Below are 21,502 nucleotides of genomic sequence, written 5' to 3' on the forward strand. Positions count from 1 at the left end.
CCATGTCCCCTTGGTTCACCTCTCTGAGTCCCAGTCTCCTCATCTGTAAAGTGTGAGTAATAATGTTACCAACACTTGGTTCTATTTGGATCCATTTCCATACTTGCAAAGCCCATAGCACAGAACCTGGCACATGATGAGTGCCCAATAAATGTTAACCACGTAGCACCACACATCTAACAAACATTTATTCAGGGCCTGCTACAGCTGAAGGATCTAGGGAGAAAGGGGCCAGGGAGAAGATGCAGTTGAAGAAGACACACACCCATTCCTCAGGGGGAGGCATAGAGATCACAGGTCCCTGCCAATAGAGGTGAAGGCTGTCTGGGGAGCTGGCCAAGCCTGCAGAGCTGGCTCAGGCTCCTCTTGTCACCCCACCTGTCTGCAGGGATGGGGAATGATCTAAAAAGAGCCCTCCCCCATCTCTCCCCGATGACCAGCTCTTATCCGCCTGCTCCCCAATGACTAACTTTCCCTCACCTCCTCCCCAACGGCCACCTCTCCTCCATTCCTCCTAGGAGATCAGCTCTTCCCGACCTGCTCCCGGATGTCCACGCCTCATCCATCCCCTCCCCCGACGTCCAGCCCAGATAGGAAGAGCCACACCCTCCTCCCCTGGCTGGGGTGGGCAGTGCCCAACCTTGCTTTGAGGATACACAGGTCTCCGACGTTCGTTCCCTCTGGTGGACCTCAAGGCAGGCCGATCACTCGCAGGTCTTGGTCATGGACGCCGGGTGACAGACCACCTGGCACAGGCCCGGCGGAGCCACAGTCTGCTCTCCTCCAAACGCAGGAACTAGGGACCGAAACTCAGAATCTCAGAAAGTCATGCAGACCAGGATGACGAAGTCTGAGACCGAAGACCGCAGAATCTTAGAATTAAGAGTTGGACCGGATTTAGACTCTAATAAAATTGTTTTAATAGCTAAAATGCCCACATCACGAGGGAGTTAGAAGGGGGTAGGGGATCGCCGTGGCCGTGGGGTCTCGGAATGCTGGTGCGGACCCGCAGGAGAGGGGCGGGGTTCTGGGATAGAGTGACAGGGACTATGGAGTGACCCTCAGGGAGAATGGGCAGCAACGAAGCCTGAGATCTCGGGAGCAGCGCTCTGTTGTCTGCCTCCCCCGGGAGAACTGCCCCGAACCCCGCTTCAGAACCCCTAGCTACAGCTCACCGCGGTGCCTGCTTCTCCAGCCTTCAGCCTTAGGTGCCTGCCCACAAGCAATATGGCACCAAGGGCGTCGCTGCAAGATGGGGCGGGGACGGCAGTTCTCGCGAGAGCCGCGCTTTCAGGTCCTTAACCGGCGCAAGAGCCCCATCTTCCGGTCTTTCGGCTTTCGGCTCGGAGGAGGCTCAGGTGCAACTTTCTTCGGTCGTCCCGAATCCGGGTTCATCCGACACCAGCCGCCTCCACCATGCCGCCTAAGTTCGACCCCAACGAGATCAAAGTCGGTGCGTGCTTAAGATGTGACCGGGGCTTCGGGATGGTGCATCCCTCCCCGCGTTCCGTCCGGCTTGCGGCCTCCGCCGCAATTGCCTTTCCCACGGCGGGTTTTAGAGCCGCTGCCCCCTAGAGGCTGGCCCTCTGGTGCTGCGTTCAGGGCGCTGTGTGGTCCTGGCCGACCCGCTTTCTGGGCCTCAGCTTCCCCACGTGTAGATGGGGGGGCAGGACCGGACGACCTGTGGCGGCTTTGCAGCCCCCACCCTTGGGTAAGGTTTGTCTCCGGGCGCGTCCCCCTAGGCTCCGTTGGCCGGCGTCCGGGTCTTCCTCCACGCCGGCGCGGTGTGGGCCTTGGCAGCGGTAGCCAAGCGGAAGGCCGCTGTCCCACGTGGCGCTTGGAGCGGTCCACGCCTTGGGGGGAGGGGTGTCCTGCCTCGCTCCCCCCGAGGTTCTTGGGGCTGTTTTGAGAAGAGGCAGAAGGTGGTGTGGCCAGGCCCGGAAAGATGCGTTGGGAGGGCTGTGACCTGGGGGCTCCCCTTGCGGAGGTACTGATCCTTTCCTTCTCCCAGTGTACCTGAGGTGCACCGGTGGCGAAGTCGGTGCCACGTCTGCCCTGGCCCCCAAGATCGGCCCCCTGGGTCTGGTAAGTCATCCTTGTGGAGGGGCGCTTTTTGTATGCGGAGAGCAGAGTTCGACTCTGGCTTGTGCGAACACGATTGTGTCTGAGGTGCCCCTGACAGTGAGCGATTGCCATCCCCGGCTAGGCCTGAACTGGCACTAGCCGTCACAGAAAGGTTGTAGGTAAAGATGGAACCTGGTACCTTGAACCTGTAACTTTCCAGTGCCTCTTAGCTGCTGCTCTTAGTGTCCCCGAGAGACGGGATAGAGGAGGTTTTTGAAGTTAGGAGTGGCTTAGTGACACCGCATAGCCTACTTAGCCTGTTTCCTAGGGAGATGGGCATATGGCTGCTGGGAAGATAAAATGGGGTGTGACATGAGGATCTCGGTGAATGTTACAGTAGCTTGTATTAACAACTCTGCTCTGAACCTACTGATTAATGTGATTAGCTTTACCTAGGATCAGACTTATTTACCTGCTTTTTCCTCCATTTTATACTCTTTACTGAACTTCCTTTTTCTTGAATATAATCAGGCCTTTATTCCTTGAGCAGTGGTCTCCTGTCTGAAAAGCTCTCCCACCATGGTTTTGCTTAAGCAGTGTCCTCATTACCCTTGGCCCTTAGCTCAGCTGGCACTCACTGGACATCTCTCCTGTTCAGGGAACTGTAAAGGGGCAAATGCCCAGACCTCATCCCCACAGATTGACTAGGGTTGGTCAGACACAAGGACCTGGTGTCTTTAAAGAGGCCCCCGGTGATTCAAGTGTAAGAGAGTTGAAAAGAACCACATAGGTCCTTAGGAGAGGGTAGGTAGATAAGGGCCCTGGTCCCATTGTGGCCTTGAACCCGCAGTTCACAGCCCTGGACCAACTAAACCTGCAGCCTCGGTTTTCCAGTTTAGTCTGGTGATAGCCATGCCTTGATTGGGCAGGCAAAGTTGAACGTGTTTCAAACAGCTTGCTTGTGCTGCCAAGTGAGGAGGACTGGGCAGATTTTCAGACTGCTTCGATGTAGGGCATGGTGTGATTATATACCTTTTATTTCTGCAGTCTCCAAAAAAAGTTGGTGATGACATCGCCAAGGCAACTGGTGATTGGAAGGGTCTGAGGATTACAGTGAAACTGACCATTCAGAACCGACAGGCCCAGGTACTTGGTTTGAGGGAGGGCAGAGGTAGGGATTCCTGGGAGGAAGGTTTTTTGCTGACATGGTCACCTGCCACCAGTGGTGAGGTAAGAGCAATTTTATCTGTGGGGAAAGCTTTTGAGAGCACGGGTCAGATATTAACTCTTCTCACTTTTGAGACACTGGGTAAATCACTTATGTTTGCTGGGGTAGGACGTGTTTCAGGTTATGAAAATTAACCTGAATGTACAGTAAATGTGGCATCTGGCCCATGGATTCTGAGAGCCAAGGTGCACGGTAGTATGGGTGGTTCTCATTGGAGGGTGGGGTAGGGTATGTTATTCCCATTGAGAATCTCTTCCGCAGATTGAGGTGGTACCTTCTGCCTCTGCCCTGATCATCAAAGCCCTCAAGGAACCGCCAAGAGACAGAAAGAAGCAGAAAAACAGTGAGTGGCTTTTTCCCTGGTAGTATGTGAGTGGTACTGTGTGCCCAGTGTTTGATACACAAGAAGTGCCATGTGGCTCTCCCCAGTCCCTGGTGTGGAACAGATCCCACTCAACGCTTGCAGGAGGGACATGTTCAGGCAGGGTGAAGAAACTTGAGAAAGATAACCAGTAATCAAGAAAGAGCAGCTTCCTAGCTGGATGACAGACCCTATGGACAGCTTTAATCAACCTCAGTCACTTCAGCATGTTTTTTCTCCTCTGCAAAACAGTCCCTTCCACATAAGGTTAGCAAAGACTTGATTTTGTCCCTAGCCACCCGCCACTGCACCTGACCAGTTTTCTGTTGGCTGGTGCAATCCAGTGGTGAGCTGATACTAAACCCCAGCTTAGGAAACAGGGTTGTTCTTCATGTGGATGACTCTGTGCCGAAAGCATGGGAACAGGTTAGAAATGGGTGAGGGAAGACTGACTGGTCTGCTCTGGCCTCAGGTGGTAACAAAGCTTTTGCTGTTTTTTATTTTCTGCAGTTAAGCACAGTGGAAACATCACTTTTGATGAGATTGTCAGCATTGCCCGACAGATGCGGCATCGATCTTTAGCTAGAGAACTCTCTGGTAAGAAGGGAACAGTATGGGGCCACCTAATTGTCAAGCAAGATGTATTCACTTGGTGGCATTTTCCCACTTAGAGGAGACTTTATTTTGTAAGACCTGAAATTGTGGTGTGGTGTCTTTCTGGGTTTGAAAGAATCTGGTATCATAGGACCTGTGGACATTTTTGCATTCGGAGCTTTTAAATATATGGAGCTATGAATTTTTGATTAGGGGAGCAGTGATGATTATTCCTGTATTCCATAAAATAGTTATTCCTCTCCTTGCCTGTATTTCCCCACTGGTATCTGAGGATTGTGAGGGATGACAGTCCCTCTGATTCCACTTTTTCTTAATTATAGGAACCATTAAAGAGATCCTGGGGACCGCCCAGTCTGTGGGCTGCAATGTTGATGGCCGCCACCCTCACGACATCATAGAAGACATCAACAGTGGTGCAGTGGAATGTCCAGCTGTAAGTGACTTATGCATTGCTTTGCTTAAAATTAGGGTGAAAACTGGAGGGGAAGCTAACTAATGTATCCTTGGGGAAAAGGTGGAAAATTCTAGAAGTGCTCAATAGTGGGGCTGGGAGATAAGGTTTTTTTGTCTTATTACTGAGTGTTTTTTTTTTCTTTTCCACAGAGTTAAGAACTGCAAGAAAAATAATAAAGGGTTATTTGACAACCAGTGGACTTTCTGATGTGGCCTCTTCCTTGGGGGAGCCTAGGCTTTGTGGTCAAATGGTGGTCATTGAGGCCAGGGTGACAGAATCTGGGGATGGAGCAGCAATCTGTGGACAACACATTTCTGTCCTGTATGGGACTAGCTCAGAAAATACCTAGAAAGGAAGTCTGCTTTTGGAGACACATTCATGGAGCTCCTCAAGAAAAAGTTCTTGGTCAGAAAGAAAACTTGGGGAGTTAAACATAATAAATACTTAGGGAAGGAGCTCTTCATCCCAAACCAGTTTAATCATTTGGTGGGTTCTGGGCCCAGGGCCCATGATTCAAGGCTTTGCTCTCCATTCCAGTGTACAGCTGTGGTTCAGAACCACTGATGGGACAACCAAAGAACCTGAAGTCCTCTTCTGTAGTTAGCAGCTCCTAGCCCTACCCTGGTTTGCTTTAAACCAGTCACAGACTATTTTCTAATGAATGCTTTCATCTTTCCTAAGCCTCTCCCTTGTCTTTTCCTTAGTTCTGTTCCTTTTGAGTTTCTAGAGCTCATCACTCACTTTCACCTTATTTGATATGCAATGAATGAACCTCAAACACCTGGACACTGAGACAAAGCTACTCGAGCAGCCTGAAGTACCACCTGGAAGGGGCTTCTGGGCACTAGCCTAAAGGGAGTTGGGAATGACCGGCACCAAGAACTTTGTTTCCCTGCCATTGGTCACTTGGCTGTCCCACTTGGTCATGGTGGTTTAGGTGGTTTTTAGTCACAGGTGCAAGCAGGGGTGGAAAACTGCTTTAGTGGAAAGGACTGCCCGAGATCCGCTGGAGTGAGGAACATTCCAGGACACGGGGCAAGTCGGCAAGGAAACAAAGCTAGAGGCCTTGGGTGATGGCTGAGGGTACAAACAGCTTACCTTACAGTAGACCAGTAATGGGGAGTCTCAAATCAGGCTTACCTAACCAAAAACCAAGTAAGCTCACAGCAGTTTATAAGTGCTGAGATGAGATCTACACCATTTGGGTGCAAGGGAGAAAGGAAGCAGGCCAACAGGCTAAAGAGCTTGATTTAAAAGATACTCTGTCAGCAAGAGGGGAAAGTAAAAAATGACTCACCTGCCTCTGAGCCAGGGAAAGCATGGCTGCCGTCATGTTGCCCCAGTTTTGTTAGCCTTCCCTCCCTTAAGAACTCCGTTTAAAGGTATGTGCCTTGCTGAGGGATTTCGTTAGCTTCTTCCTGCACCCTCAACCTCACTATCCTTCCTCGGTCTTTTCTTGACAGCAGTAACTAGAATAGAGCATTTGAGCAGCTCAAAGTGCAGGTTGTGTGCAGCTGTGTCTAGATTCAGCATCCCTCCCCCAGCCCCATTCTAGTAACAGCTGGCTATAGAATCCCCTTCCTCACTTGAATTCACTCCCCCAAATCTTAAACCTCAGTGGCTTCACTATGGGAAATACTCGTTCCTGGCTAACATTGATTCTCCTGTTGCAACAGCCCTCATTCAAGCAGAGACTACTACAACCAGACCACTGCCAAATACCTGGCCTTTTAAGTAGGAACCAGGTCTTTCACTCATTCTTTATAAATCAACGTTTCTGGAGTGCTTTTACCACTGAATTAAAGGTAAGTCTTTAAAACTGAATTGGAGTTGGGTTGTCTAAGAAGATGTTGAGAAAGAAGAGCACCTGAGACCTTCCAGATGCAACATGTAAAATAGTGACTATTTATTAAAGGTGCTTTTGCATGTGGCTCTGGGCTAGACTTAAAGTCAGATGTCCCCAGATGCCTTCAGATTACCTGTCAGGTCCCCATCCACTTTGGTTATGTTCCCAGTTACTCTCCAGCATGGAGTCTCTGATGTCTAATGAAAGCTGAACTACACCTGAAGGCCTTCCCACACTCACTACATTCGTAAGGTTTCACACCAGTGTGAATTTTCTGATGTTGACTAAGGGATGAGCTCTGGTTAAATGCCTTTCCACACTCATTGCACTCATAGGGTTTTTCTCCTGTGTGAATTATATGATGTCGAATAAGGGCTGAGCTCTCACTGAAGAACTTCCCACATTCATTACATTTATAAGGCTTCTCCCCAGTGTGGGTCTTTTGGTGGATTATAAGGTTTGTGCTTTGGCTGAAGGCCTTCCCGCACTCATTGCACTTGTAGGGTTTCTCTCCAGTGTGAGTCCTCTGGTGGTTTGTGAGGTTTGCACTCTGGCTGAAGGCCTTCCCACATGCATTACATTTGTAGGGTTTCTCCCCTGTATGGATTCTCTGGTGCTGAATAAATGCCGCACAGTAGCTGAAGGCTTTCCCACATTCGCTGCACTTGTAGGGCTTCTCCCCTGTATGAGTCCTCTGGTGGTTTGTAAGATTTGCACTGTGGCGGAAGGCCTTCCCACAGTCACTGCATTCGTAAGGCTTCTCTCCAGTGTGAATTCTCTGATGCTGAACAAGGGCTGAACAGTCACTGAAGGCTTTCTCACACTCGCTACATTTGTAGGGCTTTTCTCCGGTATGAGTTCGCTGGTGTTTTGTAAGGTTTGCATTCTGGCTGAAGGCTCTTCCACATTCACTACATTTATAAGGTTTCTCTCCGGTGTGAATCCTCTGGTGCTGAATAAGAGATGAGCTCTGGCTGAAGGCCTTCCTGCATTCACTGCACTCATATGGCTTCTCCCCAGTGTGGCTCTTCTGGTGCTGAGAAAGGGAAGAACAGTAACTGAAGGCTTTGCCACATTCATTACATATGTATGGCTTCGCTCTGTGAGGTTTAATTATATCTGAATTCTTCCTGAAGCTCTCTGTGTGCGTTTCACATTTACGGGGTCTCCCTTCCGTAGGAACTCTCTGCTGTGGAGAAAGAACTGGTCTCAGATTGAAACTCTTCCCCAGTTCACTGTTTCTGTGATCTGAATCCCCAGAGGGCATCTCTACACTTGGGTCTTGGAATGGTTCTTCAGAAATGTCTTGTTCAGGTGGTGATTCAGATACAATCTTCCAATCTGAAGAATATTTACAAAAGCAATTTGAAAGATTCTTTTGGTGAAAGAAAAGATACCGAAAGACAAAAGGCTGAAGGAGTCTGGCTGAGCTCTTATGTGGGACAGGTTCGATGCTTCCACCCTCTTTCACCCAGGATGCTTCTGTTCTAAACCACAATGATCAGAAAGCTTTTCAGAGACTTGAGCATTCTTTGCTCCCTTTCCTGAACAGCAGAAGTTTATCCTGAACCTGCCTCAGATGCACTCCTCTCCTTTCTTTCTGACACTGCTCTCCTGTGCTTTTGCCAAGTACTGGGTTGTCTTAAGCTGTCTTCTTAGTCACAATTCTCGGTGTGGTTTTGGGCAACCTACTATTACCAGGATTGAACAATTCACTTAAAACTGATGACTGATGCCAGCCAGCAGGATGAATGTTTTTACCTATCAAATCGGCAAGATTTCAAAAAAAATGGTTAATTCTAGAGTGTTTTAAGAGTGCAGCATTTGGGATATCTCACACACTGGTGCGGCTGCATAAATGGACAGGCTTTCTGGAGAGTAATCTGGCTGTATGTGTCAAGAGTCTTTAAAATGCTGACATAGAATTCCACTTCACCTGCATTAATATCATTTGTTGTCAACACTGCATCATTTGTCAAATGAAAAGCAAATACCTAAATGTTTAATAACAAGGAATGACTATATAGTATAGCCAACCAAGGGACACTGTTCAGCAGTTATACGTCATGTGTGAAATCTGTACGTTATAATTCCTTTTGTAGAAAGGTATTTATTGAAAAAACACTGGCAAGTTATACAATGAAGATAAGCTGTGTTGTCTTTGGGTTGTGGGATTAGGCAGGGGTAGTTTTTATTTTCTTCAACGCTTATCTGTATTTTCTAATGTTCTCCAGTGACTATTATTTTTATAATAAAAGTTATAAAAATCTTGCTTTCAAGGACTATGCAGTGATAAAAATAAACAACATGCTTGTTAGATGAAAGAAGGAATATGTAAAATTACATACTGTTACCTTAATTTTAGAAAACGCTGCTTTTTGTAATACGAAGATTGAAGGTAATACCTCTGTGGTGGGATGACAGGAGATCTTGATTTTCTTTTTTATTCTTTTCTAAACTTAAAATGAACTTATTTTTATTAGAAAAAAAGTTATTTTAAAAAGAATAACATTGCTTTTATAATATGGATGGGGGTGGGTGATATTTTTAAAAAGAGTTACTGATTCTTAATCCCCTTTGGGACCTCATTCATTTTAAGAGAAAACCTTAAAGTGTGAATTAATGTATAATATTTGCAAAGTATTAAAACTAAGTGAACCCAATGGTCCCAGACATCTCTCTCTGTCTCCTTCATAGAGGCTTATAGCTAAGGGAGTGAAGTTTTAGGGAAGGCTATGGAGCTTCTTTTCACAAGGGTCAATTTTCCTGCAAAGATTCTTCCTGTTTCTACCTCATTTAGGAAAACAGCAGGTTAGTTTTAGGTATGCTTTATTTGAATTTCTATACAGAATCTTGACCCAGACTGCCTGGGTTCAAATCTGGGTTCAACCTCTTACTAGCTGTGTGACTCTGGGCAAATTACTATGCCTTGGATTTATTATTTGTGAATGTAGCTCTCTTACAGAATTATTAAGAGGACTAAATGAGCTAAAACACAAAGGACCCAGAATGATACCTGAGGAATAGCAAGTGTTATATGAGTGCCTGTTATTAACTTGGACCTTTTCCTTGTAAATCATATTAAATGGTTTCCCATTAAGCAGGTTTCCCTCTAAGTTGCATGTGCATTCGAAGCCCAGTCTACTAAGAGCACCAAAGTTCCTGTTTCGGGTTGAGGGTATCTATGTTACTTGGTATTTGGTCTTACAGCTCTCAAAAACTGACCATCTATCTAAGTAAAAGATGGAAAGGAGAAGAAAAGTGACAACAAAAGAAGCAGTGGGAGAAAGGAGCAATTAAGAAGACTGTGGGGAATTCCCTGGTTGTCCAGTGGTTAGAACTCTGCGCTTCCACTACAGGGGGCATGGGTGCTGGCTCCTGTATAAGACGGTCTAATTATATTTGAAACTGAATATACCCAAAACAGAACCGCTGATTTTCCCTTTCAAGCCAGTGTCTTTGTCAGTCTTCCCATTCACCCAACTGCTCAGGCCAGGATCATCCTTAATGTCTCTTTCCCACACGTCCAGTCCACTAGCAAGTGTTGGCTTTAACACCCAATTATGTCCTGATCCTCCTCCTCAGCAGCCACCATCCTGTTACTGGAATGTCCTAACTGATCTCCCTGATTCTAGTCTTGAACACTGAAAGTCTAGTCTCCACACGTTATCTTTTCAAACACAAATATTATCCCTTCCCTGCTCAAAACCCTCAATGGCTTCCTATCTTCCTATTTGAATAAAACCTGAACGCCTTCCATGGCCTCTAAGCCTTACATGATCTGCCCCCTGCCTAGCACCTTCCCCACTTTTTTACTGAGTCCTAGGCTCTTCTCATCCTAACACAAGTCTAACTTATTCCCAACTCAAAGCCTCAACACGTGGTGTGGCCCAGAATGTTCCTCCTCCGGATACTTACACGGCTGGCTCATTCCAGATCTCAATTCCAGTGTCACCTCCTCAAAGTGGTCTTCCCTGTTCATCCGATCTAGGATAGCCCCCACCCCACCTGTATTCCCCTTTCTCACAGTACTCATCACCATCCAATATTGTATCAGTTATTTTGTTTACTCGCTGTATGTACGTTCCTCACTAGGATGTAAGCAGGGACCACGTCTTGTTCTCTGTTGCACCTCCAGTAGCTAAAACAACGCCAGGCATGTACCAAGCAGTGAGGCAAAGGCAGGTCGAAGACCTGGGTCTGTCTGTCACTGTGGGAGGGGTGGGATGGAATAACAGCTCTGAAACCAGCCCAGGAGGCACAGCAATGCCCAGGATGCTCGGTGGGTCTCAGAGCAGAGGTGCGACATCACAGGAGCAGTGTTTTAGATACTCTAATAGCCAGATTTAAAACTTTGCTCCAGCTACTTCACTGTTACAGAATTAATACCGCCCTACATTGTTGACAACTTTTTTTCATATATATTAGTTTGTCAAAGAGTGAGACAGATTTTGTTATCCACATTTTTTCAGATATAGAAACAGACAACCACAATTTAGTGGTTTACTCTGAATCCATGTAGTTAATACGTAGCAAGCCAGGACCTGGATGCGTCTTTCATGGGTCCACATCCGAAGTTGCTTCCACACTAATACTCTACACTAATACCTCAGGGCACAGATCTTTGTGGTAACACCTTTTCCCAACTTCTGTTTCTAGTGACATGGTGATTTGAATCTTTTTCAGTAACCTTTAAAGGATCCTGAACCCCTCTGAGACTGTGATGAAATCTTTTCCCAGAAAGATGCAGTTATTGCCACATAACACTGTATTCAATTCCCGAAGTTCCACACAGGGTTCTCTGGATTCAGATTAAAAGGTCCTGCATAACAAGTATGCTGTGCTGGGAAGCAGGGGGTTTGGGAGAAGGAAGCAGCAGGCAGTGAGGCTCCCTGTAAAGGGAAGTATTTCAGCAAGTGTGAGTGGTGCCTGGAGTTACAAGGGCTGAGGTGACATGTGATAGGCTGCTTAGAAAGAGGATAAAATGTGAAGAAGAGTTCAGATGAACCATGCACAAAATAAGCCAGAGGCTTTGTTTTCATTGTCCTACAGCAACCATAAAAGATAAAAAGCATTAGACCGCATTTTTAGAAAAATTTAAAATTTTGTCGCCTTAAAGTTGTTAAGTTCATTGTACCTCTGATTCTTTAAGTTTCAAAATATCAGAAGTGCCTGGAACCACAGGCCCTGCCAGAGGTCAGACATTTGCAAGGGCTGAAATATGAAGGCGGGGGTGGAGTGAGCAGCCTTAGATGAGTAGCAAGAGATAAAGGCAGAAACTATGGTTTCCCTTGCTCGTTTTCCCTAAGTTTCTTAGTATCAGACCTTCAGAAAATTCCAGCATGGCCACGAAGAGGGAGAGAAGGGGTGTGGGTGCAGAATCCAATAAAGGGTTAGTCAGAGAGGGGAGTAGCAGTAGGTGTCACAGCTGAAGCATGGCTAAAGGTGGGTACTTGAGATCCTCAGTGAGGTGAACCCGAAGCAGGGAATGTGCTAGGCCAGCAGAGATGACTCTCATTTCCCAGAGGCCAGCAATACCACCAGCGCTCCCAAATGCCTCCCAGCCTGGGGAGACTGAGTAGACAGTGTGGATAGAGGGCTTTGGAGTCTGACCGATGTTGCTTCAAACCCCAGCCTTGCCACTTTCTAGCTGTGAGGCTCTGAACCAGTGAGTTAGCCTTTCTCAGCTTTATTTTCCTCATCTATAAAACAGGGATAATAATATCTACCTCACCGGTTGTTAAAATACTCAAACGCACTAACGCATGTTTCAAAGGGGCTTTTGCTCCCGAGACTCTGACTGGCTTAGTGCTTGCTCACATACCTGGACAGGTACTCCTTAGGCTTTCTCTCTCCAGCATCCATGAACCTTCCCTTTGTTCCAACTGGGAGTTCATACCAGGCTGGGAGACTGGAAGTCCTATTTAAGGGGGACAAAAAGTGGGGTTTAGAGACCTGTACTAAGTATAAATAGCCTCCCAAAACTGAGGGGAGTGGAAACAGGTCATTCATACCATTCATTCAACAAATATTTATTGAGCACTGAGCACTGTTTATTGGTATCAGGCGCTAGGGGACACAGCAGTAAATAAGATAGATATGGTGCCAAGGTCTTAGTAGAGCATTTCTGAAAAGAGCTAAAGTAACAGCCTCAAGGAGGGGTCAAGCCAGGGAGCTAAGCAAGCCCATGAAACCAGATCCTTAAGAAGATGGGAACTTAGTGACTATGGAGGAACTGGCCTGAAGGCTACCCCACCCTTCCTGGGAAATAAGAAAATGGGGAGGTGCAGCCTCGGGGGGAACAAAATGAAACTGCCTATTTCCCAAACCAGAACGCAGAGATCTTTCACTAGGGAACGAGGAGGAACAAACACTATCCCTCTGGTGCAGCAGAGCCACTCAGGATCACTCGACACTGGGAAGTAAAACATTTTCAGAACTGAACAAATTCTGCATTTTCAATGGTTTCCTTACCCAGTAGGACCAGGTTTCTGGACTTTTCTGGCATCCCTTCCTTGAACCTGTCCCTCGGAGTAGGGGCCAACTGCCTCCATCCCTTCTGGGTAAAAGCTACGGTCACACTGTTGAAAGGTGTGGATCCCTGAAACAACAAGCATATTCCTTCTTGCCCAGTGGCCTCAGAATATGAGGGGGTGGGAGGTTGGCAGCTCTGGGTGTGTTGGTTAGCGGGCCTACAAAGGGTCTTCGAAAGGACTCAGGGTAGTTCCAGAAAAGCATTTATTGATCACTTCTTATGTGCCTAACACTATATTGGATATTGATGCACAAAAATAAATAAAATACAGTCTCTCTTGTCTTCACATGTTTATAATTCTAGTAGACTTTATACATAAATAGAAGAAACTGTGTATATATATGAGCAGTAATTGGGCAGAACTAACAGGTGCTTGGGAATTAAAAGCGCCAATATAGAAAAAACAAAATTAGAATGTGTGAGTTTATGCAACAAGGAATCAGCTGCAAATTAGCAAAGAAATGTGAATGATTAATGTTTTCAGAACACTTAATAAATATTCCTGCTTACTCAGACATCACACAGTACAGCAGGAGAGCCAGCACGTATGCAACCACCTGTAATAATGTGTCAAAGAGATGGACAGATTAGCTGCTAGGATAACAGAGGAGGAATCATAAATGGAGGGCAACCTGGCCTTCAAGGAGCAGGTTCCTCAGATGGAGAAAGAGAAGGATGTCCAAGGCAACGGAGGCATCAGGAGCAAAGGCACGGAGGCAAGAGAGTCTTTGCCTATTTTCAGCTTAGGAAATGGTACCTCCAGTCACCTAGTTGGCCATGTCAGACACCTGGGTGCTATCTTCCCCCTTCTTGCAGCTCCCCACATATCAACTGCATATTCATTCTTCCTCCTCAACATCATGAGAATTCATGCATTTCTCTCCATGCCCCTGCCACTACCTTGCTTTAAGCCACCATCGTTTCCCAAATCATAACTAGTCTCCTGATTTCTAATTTTACCTGTCCTTCCAATACATCCTTCACACTGAGAAATGCACTAAACGGGACAAAGAGGGTCATTTTTAAAAACGATGGAATATTTAAAACATTTGGGTCATTTTATAATAATCAAGAGAGTAAAATCCATTATGAAGATATAAGGGTCATGAACCAAATAACAAATATGTAATTCATAAAGAAAAAACTGTAGGAAGTACAAGGAGAAATTTAAAATATAGCTACGAGAGATGTTAAACAACTTAGTTGTTGACAGAGTTAATACAAAATAAACAAAAAAATAAAGGTGTGGAAGAAATGAGTAATTTAATAAGGTTGAGCCATAAACCCTATAGCTGCAATCACACTATACCTGGATGTTTTGTGTGGAGAAGAAACACAAACTTTGCCTGCATGGAGCACAGACCAGTTAAATGTGCAGACAAGAAACCAAAGTCACGATTGTGGCATATCTAAAAAAATAAAGACCCACCACCAAAAATATTCAATATATATGAACAAAATAGGAAGAAAATGAATTAGGGGATTCAACTCAAGAGATTTTGAAAAATGAATTTTAAAATAAATCTAAGGAAAGCAGAAGCAAAAAAACTAATACAGAAAATTTTGTCAATAAAGAGTAGAACTGATGAGGAAATCCAAGAGCAGGCTTTCTAAAAATGAAAACAGACCAATTCCTAGTCTAGTCAAGAAAAAGAAACAGAGAAGACAGTTCTTACCCTCATAGAAGGACTATGAAATGGAATTTATTAGAAATAATTCTGTAGAATACTCTTAATGAAATTGGGGAAATATTAATCAAATTCTACTAAGTGTAAATAAAAAGAAGGTTACAAATCAGGACAAACCCATTTGGGGAAAACAGAAAAAAAGAATATGACTAAAAGGACACAAATCAAAATGTTAAGTGTTATTTCTTTGTAGGATTAAGTGTAATTTTGGGGGGGTATGTTGTCTATACGTTTCAGGTTTTCTATAAAGAACATGAATCCCTTTTGTAATTAAAAACCAAAAAACACCCTTAATATTAAAAAAGAGAAAAGAAAAAAAAAAGAGGCTGCCTTTCAGAGTAACTTTCCAACTTACTTGGGGCCCAGCTGTGAGGAGACCATCTGCCATTCCTTCCTCTTCTGTGCCTTCGTCTTGTGGAAGGGCAGGATCTGGAGAAGGTGGCTCTGGAGGAAGAGAAAGAAAGCAATGAGGCATAAAATTTACAGCTCACCAAGCTAGAAAGTCTCAAATTTTCACTCTGAAGAGAGTGTTCAAATGAATTATAGGTCCCAGGGCTCAATGAGGCTGAATTTGCAGACTTGCAATGGGATAGAAAATTTCCAATTTCCCTTCCTACCTCAGAAGTTCCATCAATTCGCTCAAACATAGGGAGGCATTAGAGTGTAACAGAGTCTCAAGTATTCCAGATCTACCACTTACCAGCAGTGTACAAATCATGTAACCTCTCTAAGTCTCATTTTTCTCATCTGTAAAATGATAATATCCCATGTAAAGTTGCTGTGAAGATTTAAATGCAGACAAAGCAGTTGACACAATGCCTAGCATGTAAATATACAGCTTACAACTATTACCAATTAAGTTCCTTGGAGAAAGTGGCTCTGCAAATTTAAGACATTTGCTTAATCAAAAGAAGAGGTAATGACCAAGTGGGATTCATCCCAGGAATGCAAGGTTGGTTCAACAAATGACAATCCATCTGTATAACACACTATATTAATACAAAGGGGGAAAAAAACCCCATATGATCATCTCAGTGAACACCAAGAAGGCCATTTTACAGAATCTGATACCTTTCATGATAAAACACATCCAATAAACTAGGAACAGAAGGGAACTTCCTCAACTTGATAAGAGGCATTTACAAAAAACCCAGAGCTAAAGACTGATGCTTTTCCCCTAAGATCAGGAACAAGACAAGGATGTCTGCTTTTGCCACTTCTAATCAGTATTATTATACTGGAAGTTCTAGCCAGAGCAATTAGGCAAAAACAAGCAAACAAGCAAACCAAAGGCATACAGAATGGAAAGGAAGAATTTAAATTACCTGTATTTGTGAATGGCATGATTTTGTATACAGAAAATCCTAAGGAATCCACAGAAAACTATCACAGCTAAACAAGTTCAGCAAGGTTGCAGGATACAACATGAATATACAATAAAAAAACAAGTCAATTAAAAATGGGCAAAGGGGGGCTTCCCTGGTGGCACGGTGGTTGAGAGTCCACCTGCTGATGCAGGGGACACAGGTTTGCGCCCCGGTCTGGGAAGATCCCACATGCCGCGGAGCGGCTGGGCCCATGAGCTATGGCCGCTGAGCCTGCGCGTCCAGGGCCTGTGCTCCACAGTGGGAGAGGCCACAACAGTGAGAGACCCGCGTACCGCAAAAAAAAAAAAAAAAAAAAAAAAGGGCAAAGGATTGAATAAACAGTTCTCCAACTGTATTTCTATACACTAGCAATGAACAATCCAAAAATGAAATTTTAAATTCCATTTACAAGAGCATTAAAAGAACAAAACACCTAGGAATCAATTGAACAAAAGAAGTGCAAGAGTCTGATTACTGATGTTATAAGCAAAAAAGTATAAATAACATAGGTAGGATACTTATTTTGGTATGGATTAATTTAGTTTACTTTCTTAGCCATATCTACCTCTAATCTCTTGTCACTAGTATTCTTCTTAAAGTTGTTTTTTCAAAATGTTATTTTTTCATTTTTAAAATTAAATTTCACACATCATCCTCAACACTGCATTTTTTTTTTTTTTTTTTTTTTTGGCGGTATGCGGGCCTCTCACTGTTGTGGCCTCTCCCGTTGCGGAGCACAGGCTCCGGACGCGCAGGCTCAGCGGCCATGGCTCACAGGCCCAGCCGCTCCGCGGCATGTGGGATCTTCCTGGGCCGGGACACGAACCCGTGTCTCCTGCATCGTCAGGCGAACTCTCAACCACTGCGCCACCAGGGAAGCCCAACACTGCATTTTATATGTAATAGATTTAAAACTGTCAATACCTCTAGTTGACCTTTCTCTGTAGACCATAAAGTCTTTAATTGAGAAAATCATTCCCTACAGACACTGAGGTATCTGTTAAGCTCAGAGCAATTTCTCATAAATCGATGTTATTCTCAATCCTAATTCTTTGTTTTTTTAATGTGTAAGTATTTCAGAACAAATATTTTTATGGATACTGTTACTTTTGCTTTCATTTAGATACTTTTCTTTAATAAAAAATCATCAAATCTCAAAAAAAAAAAGTGCAAGACATTACACTGAAAATTACCAAACATTGTTCAAGGAAATTACAGAAGATCTAAACTTTCTACAAGGCAACAGTAATTAAAATAGTGTGGAACTGATATAAGGATAGACATATAGATCAATGGAGAAGAACTGAGAGTCCAGGAATAAATCCATACATTTATGGACAACTGATTTTCAACAAGAGTGCCAAGAAATTAAATTTCTTTTCAAAAAACTAGAGATGGGACAACTGGATATCTACATGCAAAAGAATGAAGCTGGACTCCTACCTCACACCATATACAAAAACCCAAAATGGATCAAAGACCTAAATGTAAAAGCTCAAATTTCTAGAAGAAAATACAGATATAAATCTTTATGACCTCTGATTAGGCAATGGGTTTCTTAGACATGATACCAAAAGCACAAGCAACAAAAGAAAAGCTAAACTGGATTTCATAAAAATTAAAAACTCTGTGCTTTAAAGGACACTGTCAAGAATGTGAAAAGATCTGCAAATCATATATCTTCTAAGGGTCTAGTATCCAAAATATAAAAAGAATTCTTTATATTAAAAACTCAACAAAGAAAGACAAATAACCCAACTTAAAAATGGGCAATGGATTTGAATAGGTATTTCTCTAAGTAAGATACAAACAGCTATTAAGTATTATGAAAAGATGCTCAACATCATCAGTCATTGGAGAAATGCATATCAAACCATTATGAGATACCACTTCACACCAAGATGGCTAAAATTAAAAAGATGGAAAAAAAAACAAGTGTTGATGAGTATGTAGAGAAACTGAAATACTCATACATTGCTACTGGGAATGTAAAATGGTGCAGCCACTGTGGAAAACAAGTCTGGCCGTTCCTCAGAAAGTTAAACAGAGTTACCAAAGTTACCAGAGTTATACAATAATTCCTCCCCTAAGTATAAACCCTAGAAAAATGAAAACACATCCACACAAAAACTTGTGCATGCATGTTTACGGCGTTATTCATAATAGCCCAAACTGGAAACCACCCAACTGTCCAACAACTGAGGAAGAGATAAATAAAAATGGAATATTATTCAGCCATAAAACGTAGACTCCTTCATGTTACAACATGGATGAACCCTGAAACGTTATGCTAAGTGAAAGAAGCCAGACACATATATTGTATGATTCTATCTTCATGAAATGTCCAGAATAGGCAAATTCATGAGGACAGAAAGTATTGAATAGATTAATGGTTGCCAGGAACTAGGAGGAAGGGAAAATGTGGAGTAATACCAGTTTCTTTTTGGGGTGATGAAAATGTTCTGGAATTAAATAATGGTGACGGACTTCCCCGGTGGTCTAGTGGTTAAGACCCGTGCAGGGGGCATGGGTTGGATCCCTGGTTGGGGAACTAAGATCCCGCAGGCCGCACGACGCAGCCAAAAAAAAAAAAAAAGTGATGGTTGCATAACTTTGTGAATATACTAAAAGCTACTGAATTGTACACTTTAAAAGTGAATGCATATAAATGATATCTGTTTTAAAAAGGTGCTTTCAAAAGCGTCATTTTATTTGATGCTTACAGTTCTTAGAGGTGAACGAGGTAGTTAACGTTATTTTACCTTTTCCTCCATGAAGAAACACAGGCTAAGAAAGCTGGCTGGTACCCCAGAGCTTAAACAGGAATCCTAGCCTTCTGATTCTAAATCTCCAGTATCCTCCACGATTTCACAATCCAACTGGGTTGAACCCATCCTCAATATGAGGTGAAGCCAACGGGCTCCCATTCCGAACATCCCTGATGCTTCAAGAGGTCTGGAAGATCAGAAGCAATAGAGGAGGCCCTGAGTAAGTCCCATTTTCCTTCCCAGGACCCATTTCTCTCTACTTTCTAATGCCATGGGTCCATCAACAGATCGGAGTAAGGGACAGGACACTCAGAGATGATCCAGGGCTGAGCTCCTCAAACTTTTCTGACCCCGGAATTCTTTATTCCACAAAAAAGGATCGTCCCCCAGCCACTTGTGGAAAGGATGACCGCCGAGCTCTGATCCGGGTCACACAGCACTGTTAGCGGACAAGCTGGAAGCCACAAACCGCTCCACCACTCCGTCTCACCTCCTTCCTCCAGCATTTGGGTCCCACCTCGCGCCACCACCTCCCAGCAGTTTTCTGAGCGTCAGCGTCGCTTCACTGAAGCCCCAGCCCCGCTCTGGGCTCTTCTCTCAGGCCTCTCCCCTTAAAGGCTGGGTCTGAGCCTGCGGTGCTGAGCCCGGTCCGGCCTGTCCAGCCGGGTCTTTCACTGTCTCCCCAGCCACAGCCAGGCCTCGGCTGGGGAGCCCGTGGCGCACCTGCCTCGGTCTCAGGCAGAACACCACGTGAAAAAGCCGCTGCCACCTACGCGAGAAAGCTCCCGGCTCCCGCCTCCGGCACGAGCTCAGAAACTGCGACCCCAAACCCGCCTCTCGCTCCAAAGGGGACGCGCCTGAATAACGCCACTTCCGGTCATGCGCACATGCCTCCCTGCCCACCGGACTTCATTTCCCAGAAATCTCCGGGCTCGTTACCGGCCAAAGCCTTCTTTTGTCTTTCGGTGCCAGGTTGTGACCCGCACACCCTTGTGGACCGTATTTCCCAGCGAGGCTTCCGCCTGTTCTTGCTCCCAGAATCTATTTCCCATCACGCTTTGTTGCACATGGCTTTCAGGGCCACCGGATCCAATGACTGGGGCCTCTTGGACAGGAAGAGACTTGGCCGCGAAGGCTCACGGGAGCGGTGCTTTTAGCGCAGGCGCAGATCTGCACTAGGTCTAGGCGCCTGGTTTCTGCTCAGGGGTTTGTCGTGCCCGGGGCCCGGCTCCACGAGGTCCTCTCCCTCGTCAGTCAGCTCAGGGCCCAACCCCAGCCACCTTCACGGTCCTCTTGCGCCCTTCTGATAGTTTGGGAGGGGTAAAGGAAGTGAGGGCCCCTCAGTGTGAACGGGGCAGCCGCAGGTTGGCCTGGAACGGTCAAAGTATAAAAGCTTGTCAGCAGGAAGACGTCTTCAGTAATCTCAGGGGCAGAAGCACACTTTAACAGTGTTCAGTTAGAAGTGTTGGGAGAGGGGATTCCTGAATATCCTGTCCTTGGGGGCTTCCGTGCTGCCCCAGGGGATATTTCAGTGGGCTTCCTCAGAGCGTTGATGGAATTTCCCCACAAGCCTGTTGATCTTCACTAATCAAGCAATTTTCTGATGAGCAATTTTCCAGAGGCATTTTGACGTTAAGGAGATGAGAATGTGTTACCTGGGAAGCGGAAATGAGTTTGGGGGTCCTAAGCCTCTTTTCATTTTGTACTCTCTCCCTTTCAATCATAGCTGGTAGTGTTGTTCCCAATATGATTCTACATTTGTGGGTCTTCTATGAATCTCATTGGGATTCACTCCATTAAGCAAGTCACACCCACAGATCTCTTTGAGATAAGCTGTTCTCTACCTTGGGCTTGTGTGATTTTTAGGCTTACAACTTTGGAGGTCAGAAGTCTGAAGTGGATCTCACTGGGCTAAAGTCAAGGTGTCTTCAGGGCTACTTTCCTTCTGGAGGCTCTAAGGGGAGAATCTCTTTCCTTGCTTTGTCTAGCTTCCAGAGGCTGCCTGCATTCCTTGGCTAGTGGGCTCTTCCAGCTGGTGTGTTCTGCCCGTGCCACAGGCCCAGCAGGTGCTAAACCCATAATAGCCACTAGGACGTAGCAAGGCGTTTCTTGCCTTAGCCTTGCGAACCCACCTATGGCCACTGGCGGGTAGCAGAGTGGTTCACGCCGCAGTTGATTCCGCCCGTGTCCACCGGGTGGTGTTAGGGAATTTCTTGCCTCGTTCTCAGAAGCCAGGATTCTCCTGGAAGTTGTTCTGGGGGTGGGAGTGGGAGATGGGGTGGATGTCGGTTGGCAGCGCACATTTCTATCCCAGGCTGGGTAAAGCGCAGCGTCTGCTGCACCTGTCTTCTGGGGATGTCTCATCCTGCCCCACTTCTTCATGGACCTGTGCCTGATGGTGCTGGACTGGGCTCCTGGGGTAGATACAGGGCTGTCAGCTGGGGCTGGCTCTTAGTCCCTGAAGCACCTTGTGCTCTGATGGGAAGGCCTTAAGGGAGTGTACGGGCACCTCTGAAAAGTGTGTGTGTCCACGGTCCTTGGTACCTATAGGTAGGTGTTGGTAGCAATCACAGGTT

At 45.4% G+C, this 21,502-nt stretch overlaps 3 protein-coding genes and 1 non-coding gene across 9 annotated transcripts in view; 2 read left to right on the plus strand and 2 right to left on the minus strand.

Annotated features, from left to right (window-relative positions):
* The window catches only part of LRSAM1 (leucine rich repeat and sterile alpha motif containing 1), a 41,886-nt gene extending 41,156 nt beyond the window's left edge, over positions 1-730 (minus strand). Inside the window, exon 1 of one of the 2 annotated variants that reach the window (XM_060102468.1) lies at positions 641-730. The gene's annotated coding sequence lies outside the window, so the exon portion shown is untranslated. Of the gene's footprint in view, positions 1-480; positions 559-640 lie in introns of those variants that run through there. The other variant, XM_060102469.1, reaches the window with a different exon arrangement.
* A 580-nt stretch (positions 731-1,310) lies between these two features.
* On the plus strand, positions 1,311-4,916 carry RPL12 (ribosomal protein L12). Its single transcript, XM_060102476.1, has 7 exons — positions 1,311-1,453; positions 2,012-2,085; positions 3,112-3,210; positions 3,554-3,635; positions 4,164-4,250; positions 4,589-4,701; positions 4,872-4,916. Exons 1-7 carry the CDS (start codon positions 1,417-1,419, stop codon positions 4,875-4,877), a joined length of 498 nt encoding a protein of 165 aa, XP_059958459.1. The 5' UTR covers positions 1,311-1,416; the 3' UTR covers positions 4,878-4,916.
* Positions 1,910-19,919, minus strand: ZNF79 (zinc finger protein 79). Of its 5 annotated transcripts, none has more exons than XM_060102472.1 (5): positions 19,866-19,919; positions 15,147-15,235; positions 13,043-13,169; positions 12,393-12,488; positions 1,910-7,909 (listed from the first exon to the last, which is right to left on the minus strand). In XM_060102472.1, the coding sequence occupies exons 2-5, from the start codon at positions 15,177-15,179 to the stop codon at positions 6,738-6,740; spliced, it is 1,428 nt and encodes a 475-aa protein (XP_059958455.1). In that variant the 5' UTR covers positions 15,180-15,235; positions 19,866-19,919; the 3' UTR covers positions 1,910-6,737. The 5 variants fall into 5 exon arrangements, with proteins under 5 accessions (XP_059958455.1, XP_059958453.1, XP_059958454.1 ...); XM_060102470.1 differs by lacking the exon at positions 19,866-19,919 and adding an exon at positions 19,417-19,772; XM_060102471.1 differs by lacking the exon at positions 19,866-19,919 and adding an exon at positions 18,921-19,098.
* On the plus strand, positions 3,952-4,081 carry LOC132492826 (small nucleolar RNA SNORA65). Its single transcript, XR_009532882.1, has one exon. It is a non-coding gene; the product is annotated as a small nucleolar RNA SNORA65 (small nucleolar RNA).
* Positions 19,920-21,502: the final 1,583 nt, after the last annotated feature.

Source organism: Mesoplodon densirostris, chromosome 6, assembly GCF_025265405.1.
Source record: "Mesoplodon densirostris isolate mMesDen1 chromosome 6, mMesDen1 primary haplotype, whole genome shotgun sequence".
NCBI lineage: Eukaryota > Metazoa > Chordata > Mammalia > Artiodactyla > Ziphiidae > Mesoplodon > Mesoplodon densirostris.

Excerpts from the sequence above, each read along its gene's own strand:
- RPL12 (XM_060102476.1), top strand. The coding sequence starts at position 1,417 with ATGCCGCCTAAGTTCGACCCCAACGAGATCAAAGTCG. Across the intron at positions 3,211-3,553 it reads TTCAGAACCGACAGGCCCAG|ATTGAGGTGGTACCTTCTGC; the intron begins GTACTTGGTTTG and ends TCTCTTCCGCAG. Across the intron at positions 4,251-4,588 it reads TTTAGCTAGAGAACTCTCTG|GAACCATTAAAGAGATCCTG; the intron begins GTAAGAAGGGAA and ends TCTTAATTATAG.
- ZNF79 (XM_060102470.1), bottom strand. Across the intron at positions 13,170-15,146 it reads TCCTCACAGCTGGGCCCCAA|GGATCCACACCTTTCAACAG; the intron begins GTAAGTTGGAAA and ends TTGTTGTTTCAG. Across the intron at positions 7,910-12,392 it reads CCTAAGGAGTACCTGTCCAG|ATTGGAAGATTGTATCTGAA; the intron begins GTATGTGAGCAA and ends AATATTCTTCAG.